Source organism: Oryctolagus cuniculus, chromosome 1, assembly GCF_051225735.1.
Source record: "Oryctolagus cuniculus isolate XC-2025 breed Fujian yellow rabbit chromosome 1, ASM5122573v1, whole genome shotgun sequence".
Classification (NCBI taxonomy): domain Eukaryota; kingdom Metazoa; phylum Chordata; class Mammalia; order Lagomorpha; family Leporidae; genus Oryctolagus; species Oryctolagus cuniculus.
The window spans coordinates 61,096,974-61,110,470 of record NC_142867.1 but is presented as its reverse complement, the minus strand read 5'-3'; the positions used below and the strand labels follow the sequence as shown (position 1 = coordinate 61,110,470).

The following is a 13,497-nucleotide window of genomic DNA, read 5'->3' as shown; positions in this document are numbered from 1 at the left end:
GCTTGACTACAAATATAAATTATACATTTATCACATCTGAAAGACAGAAACTTGTTTGTAATTTTGGTTTTAAGGAATAATGTTTTTAACATTGAAAAAATCTGGTTCTATGTTTTTTTTTTCCAAAAATACAAAGGAATACACTCCTTGAAATGCCAAAGCTGAAATACTCATATATAAATAGTGCACTTTCCTTAAGTGGAGACTTGAAGGTCAGTTTATAAGATGTTATAAAATTTAAATGTTGAAAAGCCCTCATTTTAACTTTTTCTTTGTATTAACAAAATGAAAATTCAAGTTTGAAAGTTTTTGATGATTTATGTTACAGAAAAACTTTATGGAACCTGGCAGTGAACATTTTGATACAATCAGCTTTAATTGCATATAACCGAGCATTTTACTTCTCAGTCCTGCAGTTTAGCAATAACATATCCAAAAGACACTTGACTCTTTCTGGTGAGGTTTTTACTTGAAGTATGAGCAGAAATGAGCTACATTTGAGTGAGATGGGCAAAGGCAGCATCAAAGCCACAAGTATCAGAGTGAGGAACACAAGGAAAAACAAACAGGAGAGACTGCGTGCTTCCCCTTTTAGTCTGCCAGAATCCAGATCCTGCTTCAGGTCTGAGAACACTCGTCCTCACATCTAGAAGCTTCTCCTGAAACTCAGATGCAAAAGTGCTCCCACGCCACCCAGTATAACGTCGAGTTTTGTAACGACATACAACCTGGAAGAGCTCACCTGTTTTAATGCTCTTTATTATTTCCAAACCAAGCTACCTTTTGAGAAATCTGATCTTTTCTCTTGATATTATTATATCAAGCAAAATTTCATGGGACTAAATTCTCTATCTGATAGTGATTTAAACAAGTGTGCTTTATTAATGGAGGGCAGGAAGAAAACTTCATCTGATGGAGGAAGAGTTCGTTTGGTAGCACTCAATTCATTTCTCTCTTGTTTTAAAGATTTATTTATTTATTTGAAAGTCAGAGTTACAGAGAGGCAGAGGCAGAGAGGGAGAGGGAGGCAGAGACAGAGAAAGAGAGAGAGAGAGAGAGAGAGAGAGACAGACAGACAGACAGAGAGAGATTTTCCATCCGCTGGTTCACTCTCCAGATGGCTACAATGGCCAGGAGCCAGAGGCTTATTCCTGGTCTCCCACATGGGTGCAGGGCCCTAAGGACTTAGGCCATCTTCCACTGTTTTCCCAGGCTATAGCTGAGAGCTGGATCAGAAGTGGAGCAACCGGGACTTGCACCGGCGCACATATGGGATGCTGGCACTGCAAGCGGCAGCTTCACCTGCTACTGCATAGTGCTGGCCCCTCAATTCATTTCTATGGCACTATTTTTTGTAAGTATTTACAAAATGACTCTCAGTCTGAGGGGAACATACAAATATATACATTGAACATTTAAAATGTGATAGTGTGTCTTAAACATACTATCTCCTTTGATCCATTCAATAATATGGTTTTTAAAATAAATTATACAAATGCAATTTTCACAATTAATCAAATTGCATCTTTATGGTTTTTTTATACAGTTCCTTCTGTTCCTTTCAAATTTGTTTAAAATTTGTTTATTTGAAAGGGAAAGAGGTTGGAGGTGGGGAGAGAATACTTCCATCTGCAGTTCATTCTCCAAATGCCTGCAATAGCCAGGAGTGGGCCAGGTCAAAGCCAAGAAGTAGGAACACAATCCAGGTACCCCATATGGGTAACAGGCTCCAATTACTTGAGACGTCACCCCTGCCTCATAGGTGAGAATTACCAGGAAACTGGCCTCAGGAGCCAGAGCCAGGAATTGAATCCAGGTATGGCATATGGTACCTGGTCATCTTAACCACTAAACTGAATGCCCATCCCCAAAATAACACTTTTTCTCTCCACAGTCTGCAGTGGTTTCTTTGTTATAAATTAGTTGACACTTGGGCTCTATTTCTTAAAATGATATTTTAGTTATATTTAAAATTATGGGTAATTTGTGTTTTAAAAAAGTTACATAAAATGTTCACATTCAGAACATTAAGAATTAAAAATATGGGATTAAAATCCAAATCGAAAAATTGATTTTTGTCATACTACTTTTGCTTTGTTATCTTTAGAGAAATTGAGAGGTAAACATAGACTCAAAGTGTAAATGAATCCATAAAAATCAACTCTAGAATTCAAGAGTTCTGTCTCACAGTTTGGTAGCATTTCTACCCACATTAGTTGACATGTCAAATCAGATCTACTATTTCCTAATTCTAGTAATTGTAGGGCTATAAGCAAAGGAAGTTAATTGAAGCCAGTTGGGTTATTTAGGAAATTGGGTTACAAGTTCCTTTTTATGGTTGGTAGGAAGCTCACATAAATCTCTCTTTGCTTTGGAGCCTGCTAAGTAAATAATAATCTGCTGTTGTTCTCAGCCTCACTTCCTGTCTCTTGTTGATTCTTACTTACCTTACCTACCTATTAGGGAAATACTAAGATATTTCATTCCCTTCCTTCTTCTGCCCTCATTCCAAGGGGAGCCTTTTCCTTGAAATTAGGGAAAGGATCATGACCTCTTCCCCACCTGCTAAATTTTCCACACACCATAACGTTAATTCATGACCCTCAGGAGCCTTGTGAATTCTTTCTCATTTATTCTCCAATTTCAAGGAAATTCCTGTTATGTGATACGTGTAAGATTCCTTGGCTTTGGCTACTGCCTCAGTGCTTACCTTTGTGACCTGTCCCCTCACATGCATAAATTCCTGTTAATTCTCACAGACTTGGTTGTACTAGTTTCCATATTTTTGCAAGTTCATTCTTCTACCTGGTTTTATACTCACAAATGTGTCTCCTTGACAACATGTCTTCATTCATAACAGATGTTAAATACCTTCTCTTTAACATAGTCCTTAATAATCACCAATCTCACCCCAAACACCCATCACCAACAATCCCTATTCATTTTAATAGTCTAATGTTCATTTAGGATCCTGCACAAATATTATTTTAGTTCCTGTTAAATTTGTTGACATTTGTATGCAATTTGTCTATTAAACTCTGAGTTTATTGAAGAATGGAACGTCGTGTTCTCCATATTGCCACTTTGTAGATACACAATAAATGCTGATGACAAATAGAGACTGATGAAAGAAACAGAGCCTCTTTCTCCAACCTAGAAGTTATTCAACTTTAAAATGAAGTTTAAATGCAAGTATGGAATTTCATATTGATTAATATTACCCTAGGATGAGAGATAAATCTGAGGTATGGTTGGAAATATCAAGCATAAATTTGCATTTATACCATTTCCCCACTGAAATCCAAATAAAATGGGTTCCATTACTTTGCTATAAGAATATAAATCAAAAGGTCAGGAAGAACAGATGAGAAAACAACAAACATTGGAGGTATAAAGATATTACTAAATGATAAATATTAAATGAAGAAATTATCCTGAAGCAAGTCTATAAATACCTCTAGTAAGGTAAATGAAAATGAAACTAGGTATTTATCCATTTATCATTTTGCCAAAGACCAACAAAAATCCCAGAGGGCAATGATTGAAGGTAAAACAGGGAGATTGATAGAAAGAATAAAAGAAATGATTTGCTACTGCTGATAAATTTGCCATCCTTAGCTGATCTCCAATTGTGATGAGAAGTTAATTATGTTAAAAATTTTAAAAGTGTTCCTAAAATGCGTATTGGTCAGACACAGTGAAGGACAAGAATGAGACACCTTAAAATGAAAAGACTATCAAAAACTTCATTAACTTTAGAGACTTCAAGCCCTATTGAGAATAAATCATTTCATATTTCCAAAATACTTTGCACAATGCCTCCATAACCAAGAATAAATATCAATAATTAAGAATGAGAATTTAAAAAAATGCATCATGTTTATTGGGTCATCAGAGAAGTAATCAAAGGTATCTTCTATAAGATCACATTCATAGCGAGATGTGTGTCTTAAGTAAAACACTCTAAAAAACACTTTTAGAATAAAAGTGACAATTATACTTAATAATTATAATGATAATCCTGGGAGAATGAGTATCTTTTTAGAAAATCAACATAGAATAAATGTCTGTGATGATAACTTAGGTTGCTGAAGAAGAAATCAAGAAATGAAGCAATAAATTAGTCATAAACAAAAATTAAACAATCAAAATTATTCCTGAGCAATCAGAAAACTTGATTATTTGATCATTAAAATGTATTGTTATTTTTAAAATTTGGGGAAGCATGAAACAACAACCATAAATTAGACTTTTTATTGTTTTTTCTTATTGTAGGAAATCCCACACAAATTTTAAGTCACAACTGATTGACCATGGTAATCCCGAATAAAACAGTCTTGACCCCAGTTTCATTTATTTTGAATGGAGTTCCAGGACTGGAGGACATGCATGTCTGGATTTCCTTCCCGTTTTGCTCCATGTATGTTGTGGCTGTAGTAGGGAATTGTGGACTGCTCTACCTCATCCGCTATGAGGACTCCCTGCACAGGCCCATGTACTACTTCTTGGCTATGCTTTCCCTTACTGATCTTGTCATGTGCTCCAGTACAATCCCGAAAGCCCTCTGCATCTTCTGGTTTCATCTCAAGGAAATTGGATTTAATGACTGCCTGGTCCAGATGTTCTTCACCCACACGTTCACAGGCATGGAGTCTGGGGTGCTCATGCTCATGGCCCTGGATCGCTATGTGGCCATCTGCTACCCTCTGCGCTACTCAACCATCCTCACCAATCCTGTCATTGCCAAGGTTGGACTCGCCACCTTCCTGAGAGGAGTGCTGCTCATTATTCCCTTCACCTTCCTCACCAAGCGCCTGCCCTTCTGCAGAGGCAATACAATTCCCCACACCTACTGCGACCACATGTCTGTGGCCAAGTTATCCTGTGGTAACATCAAGGTCAATGTTATCTATGGGCTGATGGTTGCCCTCCTGATTGGGGGCTTTGACATCCTGTGCATTACAGTCTCCTACACCATGATCCTGCGGGCAGTGGTCAGCCTTTCCTCGGCAGATGCTCGGCAGAAGGCCTTCGGCACCTGCACTGCCCACATCTGTGCCATTGTGTTCTCCTACAGTCCGGCCTTCTTCTCTTTCTTTTCCCATCGCTTTGGGGGCCACACAATCCCTCCTTCTTGCCACATCCTTGTGGCCAATCTTTACTTGCTCCTGCCTCCTACTATGAACCCTATTGTCTATGGCGTGAAAACCAAGCAGATACGAGACTGTGTTGTAAGGATCCTTTCAGTTTCTAAGGATACAAAATCCCATGGTGTATAAAATTAGTTTTTTTTTTAACTTTTATTTAATGAATATAAATTTCCAAAGTACAGCTTATGGATTACATTGGCTTCTCCCCCACGATGTCCCTCCCACCCACCACCCTCCCCTTTCCCACTCCCTCTCCCCTTCCATTCACATCAAGATTCATTTTCAATTCTCTTTATATACAGAAGATCAGTTTAGCATACATTATGTAAAGATTTCAACAGCTTGCTCCCACACAGAAACATAAAGTGAAAAATACTGTTTGAGTACTAGTTATAGCATTAAATCTCAATGTACAGCACAGTAAGGACAGAGATCCTACATGAGGAGTAAGTGCACAGTGACTCCTGTTGTTGACTTAACAAATTGATACTCTTGTTTATGGCCTCAGTAATCATCCTAGGCTCTTGTCATGAGCTGCCAAGGCTATGGAAGCCCCCTGAGTTCACCAACTCTGATCATATTTAGACAAGGCCATGGTCAAAGTGGAAGTTCTCTCCTCCCTTCAGAGAAAGGTACCTCCTTCTTTGATGACCTGTTCTTTCCCCTGGGATCTTACTCGCGGAGATCTTTCATATAGGTTTTTTTTTTTTTTTTTTTTTTTTGTGCCAGAGTGTCTTTGCTTTCCATGCCTGAAATACTCTCATGGGCTTTTCAGCCGGATCCGCATGCCTAAAGGGCTGATTATGAGGCCAGAGTGCTGTTTAGGACATCTGCCATTCTATGGGTCTGCTGTGTATCTCACTTCCCATGTTGTTTTTCCATGAGCAATGGGAAACCAGGAGGAAGAGACTGGCTCCTGGCTTTGGATTGGTGCAGCGCACCGGCAGTAGCTGCTATTTGGGGTGAACCAACGTAAGCAAGAGTTTTCTCTCTCTCTCTCTCACTAACTCTGCCTGCCCCCCCTAAAAATTGTGCTAAGCAAAATAAGTCCAACACAAAAGGGTACATATTGTATGATTTTATTTACATAAAATACCCAGACTAAGTATATTCATAGAAAAGAAAGCAAATTAATGTTCACCAGGGGGTGGAAAAAAGAATAGAAATTGATGACTTAATGGGTCTGAGGTTTCCTTTGAAGTTATGTTTCTTTTGAAGAAACATTATGAAATTAGAAAGTAGTGATAGTTGTACTTCACTGAGAATGTACTAAAAGTCACTGAAATTTAGACTTTAATATTGCTGAGATGGTTCATTTTATGTTGCTTATATGACTTGCATCTTAATAAAAAGTTAAAAGTAAACAAAGTACCAAATAGTTTTCTACATGCATATCTATTAATATTAATTAATATCAGTTCCTGTAAAAGAAATTAGATTAAAAATAGTAGTATTGGAGCCTGCACTGTGGTAGTGGGTAAAGTCACTGCCTGTGGAAGCAGCATCCCATATGGTCACCAGTTCAAGTCCTGGCAGCTCCACTTCCAATCCAGCTCTCTGCTATGGTCTGGGAAAGCAGTAGAAGATGGCCCAAGTCCTTGAGCCCCTGCACCCTCATAGGAGACCCGGAAGAAGCTCCTGGCTTCTGGCTTTGGATAGGCCCAGTTCTGGCTGTTGCGGCCATTTGGGGAGTGAACCAGCAATGGAAATCCTCCTTCTCTCTGTCTCTGCCTCTCTGTAACTCTGCCTTTCAAATAAATAAATAAATCATCTTAAAAAATAATAATAGTATACATCTTTTAATATAGTTTCATAGGGTTTTCCAATTCAATCCCATCAACGTGGCAAGTACCAAGGCCATCTCACTAGTCCAAGTGATCAATTTCTATTTACAATTGATCATAATGATAGGACTAAGAGTCAAAGGGATCACATAAACAAGACTAGTGTCTGCAAATAATAACTGATAGAATAAAAAAGGGAGCAAATGATCCAACATGGGAAGCGGGATGCACATTAGACTCATAGAATGGCACAGATATCCCAAACATCACTGTGGCCTCAGAATCAGCCCTTAAAGCATTTAGATCCAGCTAAAAAGTCCAAGAGAGTATTTTAGGCTTGGAAAGCCAAGACACTCTGGCAAATAAAAAAAACGCTATATGAAAGATCTCTGTGAGTAAGATCCCAGTAGAAAGAATGGGTCATCATAGGATGTATCGTTCTCTGAAGGGAAGAGAGAACTTCCACTTTGACCATGGCCTTGTCTAAATATGATCAGAGTCGGTGAACTCAGGGGGCTTCCATAGCCTTGGCAGCTCATGACAAGAGCCTAGGGTGATTACTGAGGCCATAAACAAGAGTGTCAATTTGTTAAGTCAACAACAGGAGTCACTGTGCACTTACTCCTCATGTAGGATCTCTGTCCTTAGTGTGTTGTACAATCTGAATTAATGCTATAACGAGTACTCAAACAGTATTTTACACTGTATTTCTAATGGGTGCAAACTGCAGATATCTTTATTTACATATGCGAAATTGATCTTCTGTACATAAAGAAAATTGAAAATGAATCTTGATACAAATGGAATGGAAGAGGGAGTGGGAGAGGGGAGGGTTGTGGGTAGGAGGGAAGTTATGGGGCGGAAAAAGCCACTGTAACCCATAAGCTGTAATTTGGAAATTTATATTCATTAAATAAAAGTTAAAAAATAATAGTATAGATGTTTTAATATAGTTTCACTAGAGTTTTGGAACAAAACATGTATATCTTATGTATATTGTTAATTGATATAGGTGGCCAGTTGATTTATATATTACAGAAATGAAATATATCTTAAATTACACCTATATTATGGAATTTAAGGGTGTTATTTAACTTTCTAAATTAATTTTTACTGTGGAAATTAATAAACATATGGAAATACTCATATACATTAAATAAATATTCTATATTCAGTTAACTTAGTAATCGCATTTTAATGTGGCTATTCTCACCACCATCATTAGATAGTCAAAATTTAGGCATATAATTATTTCTAATTCAATACGTTTGCATAGTAAGCCAAAAGTTTTCATGAGTTTCTACATTGCCATAATATCCCATCATTAACCTCACCTGAATATAAACTTATGAAAAACCAGAGCTCATGGTATCTGATCCTTTTTTTCATAGTTCTTAGCTTGCCTTGGGGAGGACTAAGTACTCCGTGATGTGATTTGAATACATACATGCAAAATTCTATGAACAAAAGAATAAATGAATGTATGTGAGTGCTGGAAACATTCTGTGCTTAAGTTTTCAAGTTGTGTCTCACAGAGCATCACAAAGCAACAAACAGAACTCTGTAATAAATGCTAAATTTACTAATTTTATTAAAATTGAATTGCACATTCTCATCTGCTTCCAATTTATGCAGAGTAACACATAAGCACCCAGAGATGGATACACACATATGAAGATGCAGCCTTATTTATGCACCACTGGACATAAGATTGTCTAAGAATGGAGAGCCTGCACTCTGCCCTCCTGCCATGGGGATAAGCTGCTTTCCCACACCAGGACCTGCATTTCTAATGCTCTGAAATGGACCCCTGGGGTATAGGACGCATATTTTTCCTTTAAAGGCTTGGTACGATGGTACAATTATCAAGATGTCCCTAAGTTGAGCGTCATGCATGTACATATACAACTCGATTCTTTTAATGAAGATGAATACCTGCACCAGGTTGCTTTCAGCCCAGTGTTTTGCTGTCCAGAAAGTAGGTACTGAAGTGCACCAAAGAGATGGGGGGCTAGTGGCAGGAAATTTTAAAGACAGAAAAGCTTTGAATGTGCATGAATTGTTTATGATAGTCTGAGAAATACACATTCAACTATATTAAGTACGTCTGAAGGCCGAATTGTTGAGAAATTTGATTTATTTGCAGAATGTTTTTTAAAACAAATTCTATAACATTTTATGATGATTCCAAATATCCATGTTATTTTCTTAACCAAACGGGAATTATGCATTCTGTTGTGATAGAAGTCAGGTCTAAATCATTCCCATGAAGAAGGGAGAAGTGGGTGATTTGTAGGGAACAGTCTTTGACTATGGTCAGAACACCGATGCAGCTTATTGGTCCTCCCAGGATTCATCAGAACGAGAGTAGAGTTTTCTTTGTTCTTTTCTGAAAACAGTTGTCCCTATGTGTCATCAATGTTAGATAGCAGCCCCTAGTTGAGGAGCCCACTGTCATGGGAAGAGAAGCTTAAACATTAATAGTCCAGTGAGGGAACAAATGTACTAACCAGCGTATTTGGGAATGATGAGAGACTACAGATGTTATTAAGTTATACTGTACAGATTATGAAATTCTCATGTTAATGCTACCATTTTAATAGAGTTTTCCTTAGCCAAGCATTATATGACTTTTCTTTGCAAGAACAATTACATTATGATGTAGTGAAATACTTTTAAACTCGTTTTGGGAAAAATTCTAATTTACTTTGTGATTAATATTGTGTTATTTTAGTGTATGTGTGGACCCCCTACTGACCATTTTTAATGTCTTGAACTTTACTGTGTATAATAATAAAATGAGTTTTAATAATTAAAGCTAGATTGATAAAACACAAAGTATCCAAATACAATATTTATTCTTCAGAATATATTACATGGAATCTCAGGAATATATTTTCTACTTTTAATCAAGGAATATCTATGTTTTCCCTAATTTCCCTCTTTGTTTCTGTTGTATAAATGGCTACATAAAAGCTAACTATTTGAATGTACTGAAGAAAAATGGGTATGAAAATTTGGTATATACTGGCAAAATATCAAAACAAATTTAAAAGTTCTACTTGTTTCCTTGGTAATCAATTATATTATATATATATATATACATATATATGTGTGTGCATGCAGTGTGTGTGCATTTGTGTACAAAAAGGCATCAAAATTTCATGGGAGATGCACATTTTACTTAAATTCCATTCTCCATGAACTTTCTGAATTATCTCTATATAGACAGCAACATGCATATATATATATATATGTGTGTGTGTGTGTGTGATGGAAATATACATATACTTGTATAAATTATTATAGATTTTATGTCTTATAAATATCTATAAATGTTGTGTGAAAAATACATTTTATGCACACTTATCAGGCACATTTACGAGCCTGACAAAAAAAATACTTGGTGACAATGTTGGCATTTTAGATATACAACTCATGGTTTAAGCCCATGAGATTTTTCCACAATGCAAGTTTTCAAGGCTTTTATTAGCCTTGTGATTATTCGTTTAGGGCCAACCATTGATGCTAAAGATAAAATTGAGCATCAACTAATAAGCTGCTCTACAGTTTCAGTAACTGTCCTGTTTCTAAAACTTCTGTGTTTGAACAAAGTGAGGAAGAGAATTATTTCATTGTTTCCTGATACTTGCTGTGAAGAAATTTTACCAAATCTAAAAATGAAACAATTTGATCTATTAGTTTAAATTGCACTACATAAAACCTCTTGAAAACTGTTTCAGAGAAATGATCCTGACCCAACGCTTTCTTGCTTTTCTTTCTAAGTAATATATTCTCCTGAGTTTGATATGTGTTTGCTGTGTTAGCATGTTTTCTTTTGCCCAGAAAATCTTTTAGTATACTCCAGTATGATTTTCTTTTTATATACCTCTTTGTTACTTCAACACATACTCTGTGTTTTTTTTTTTTAAATCACTGTGAATCATGACAAAGTTATAATTTATTTCCCAAGTCAACGCATTGTTTCTATTGTTTTCTACAATTTATAATGAGTATACTAGAAATTTTTGCTTTCTTGTCATTTATGAAGTAGATATTTATAGTTTTATTTCTTGTAGTGGTGATTTTTATGTTTTCCAAGTAACATTTAGAGAAATGCTTTTAACATTGTGTGAAAAATAATATGTAACTAGAATTCTAAAACCATCAAAATGATAAAAAAAAGACTATATTCAGACATTTACCCTTTCCCAAAACATGTGTTCTATGCACAATGAAAATATACGTGTATATATATATATATATTTAGATACACAGATAGTTCTATCACATATAATAGAGGAGAGGAAGTTTCCAGGTGGGAACTATTTAGAAAAATGGGGAAGGACTCCAATTCAGAGAGGCAAGAGGACAAAAACTTCCCTATAAGACCTAGATGGGTGGGGAAGGACAAGAATTGATCGTTTCTAACTGTCATAAAAATGTTTTACAGTTCTCATAGAGTTAAAAAAACCTTGAGATATTTACATAAAATACTAAGTGAAAATAATTAATATAAAATATTGAATGAAGAATAAATGCAACTGTGTTACCTGGTTACTTAGCAAGAAGGGATAATACCTAAATTAAAAGAATGAACCAACACCAAATAATTTAAACAAAAATTATTTCAAAAAAAAGAGATGGTAAATAAGAAAGTATATAAGATTTAGAAATCTAGAAGTCAGAGCAAATAAGGAGCTAAAACGTGCAAGAGTAAACACTTGTGCATGTGTGGGCAACAATCAGAATGACACAGCAAAATTTTTAAATTTTGTACATCTTCTTGTGGTACTAATTTTTTTAAAATGAGCATATTTATATGACATGATTTAGAAGAAATAATTTTTAAAAATAACTCAAAAATCAGTTTTGGTGTTGAAGGTACAGCAACAACCCAGACATTAAGAATCCTCCTCTTCATAGTTCCTTTTTACTCAATTATAAAGTGCAGAGGGCTAAAAATATCTCTCAGGTTGTAGTTAGGATGAAATGAATTAATACATAAAAGATTCTCAAGTCATGAACTGGTATATAGTAAGCATATATAAATATGACCGATTAGTTAAGAAAAAGAACAACAATAAATACATCCCCTCATATCTGTTGTGGCATGATAGCTGCTGTGCGAATGAATTTTCCATAAGGAAATACCCAAATGGTAGTGTTTAGATTTATGAGCACATAAACAAAGTGTAACAAAAATGTCATCAGAAAGAATATAGCAATAATTACACTTGACTAAGTCTTCACTAGGACTGCATCTGTATTTTTCCTTAAAGATAATGTAGATGCCATGGATTGATAGAACTTGACACATAGCATCTGCCAAATAGGTTTAAGTTGAATGAATTAAACAGCCATGTTTGACTTAAATTACATTTAAGTAAACATTAGCTGGAAATTTAAATTTAATTGTTTGATATTATTGTGTACTATTTAACAGAGAGAAGATAGAGGGGGGATAGAGACATCACAATTGAAATTTTTATTTTTCTATATTTCCTAATCAAGTAGAGTGAAGAACCAAAAACAAACAAACAAACAAACAAAAAGTAAAATCACAAGAGCTTATTGAAGATTTTGCCACCCTAATCTCACTGATGCTGAACCAAACAGACCTTACCCCAAGCTCATTCACTCTTAATGGGATCCCAGGACTGGAGGACATGCATGTCTGGATTTCCTTCCCGTTTTGCTCCATGTATGTTGTGGCTGTAGTAGGGAATTGTGGACTGCTTTACCTCATTTGCTATGAGGACTCCCTGCACAGGCCCATGTACTACTTCTTGGCTATGCTTTCCCTTACTGATCTTGTCATATGTTCCAGTACAATCCCGAAAGCCCTTTGCATCTTCTGGTTTCATCTCAAGGAAATTGGATTTAATGACTGCCTGGTCCAGATGTTCTTCACCCACACGTTCACAGGCATGGAGTCTGGGGTGCTCATGCTCATGGCCCTGGATCGCTATGTGGCCATCTGCTACCCTCTGCGCTACTCAACCATCCTCACCAATCCTGTCATTGCCAAGGTTGGACTCGCCACCTTCCTGAGAGGAGTGCTGCTCATTATTCCCTTCACCTTCCTCACCAAGCGCCTGCCCTTCTGCAGAGGCAATACAATTCCCCACACCTACTGCGACCACATGTCTGTGGCCAAGTTATCCTGTGGTAACATCAAGGTCAATGTTATCTATGGGCTGATGGTTGCCCTCCTGATTGGGGGCTTTGACATCCTGTGCATTACAGTCTCCTACACCATGATCCTGCGGGCAGTGGTCAGCCTTTCCTCGGCAGATGCTCGGCAGAAGGCCTTCGGCACCTGCACTGCCCACATCTGTGCCATTGTGTTCTCCTACAGTCCGGCCTTCTTCTCTTTCTTTTCCCATCGCTTTGGGGGCCACACAATCCCTCCTTCTTGCCACATCCTTGTGGCCAATATTTACCTGCTCCTGCCTCCTACTATGAACCCTATTGTCTATGGCGTGAAAACCAAGCAGATACGAGACTGTGTTGTAAGGATCCTTTCAGTTTCTAAGGATACAGAACCCCATGGTGTATAA

At 36.8% G+C, this 13,497-nt stretch overlaps 2 protein-coding genes across 2 annotated transcripts; both read left to right on the top strand.

The window, feature by feature from the left end:
* The first annotated feature begins 4,313 nt into the window (after nt 1-4,313).
* On the top strand, nt 4,314-5,235 carry OR52N4 (olfactory receptor, family 52, subfamily N, member 4). Its single transcript, NM_001171476.1, is given in 2 exon segments — nt 4,314-5,230; nt 5,232-5,235. Coding segments are annotated over 2 exon segments (921 nt in total).
* A 7,302-nt stretch (nt 5,236-12,537) lies between these two features.
* OLFR658 (olfactory receptor 658) lies at nt 12,538-13,497 on the top strand. The gene has a single exon (NM_001171477.1). The coding sequence runs from the start codon at nt 12,538-12,540 to the stop codon at nt 13,495-13,497; it is 960 nt and encodes a 319-aa protein (NP_001164948.1).

Coding starts and splice junctions, on each gene's coding strand:
- OLFR658 (NM_001171477.1), top strand. CDS start 12,538: ATGCTGAACCAAACAGACCTTACCCCAAGCTCATTCACTCTTAATGGG.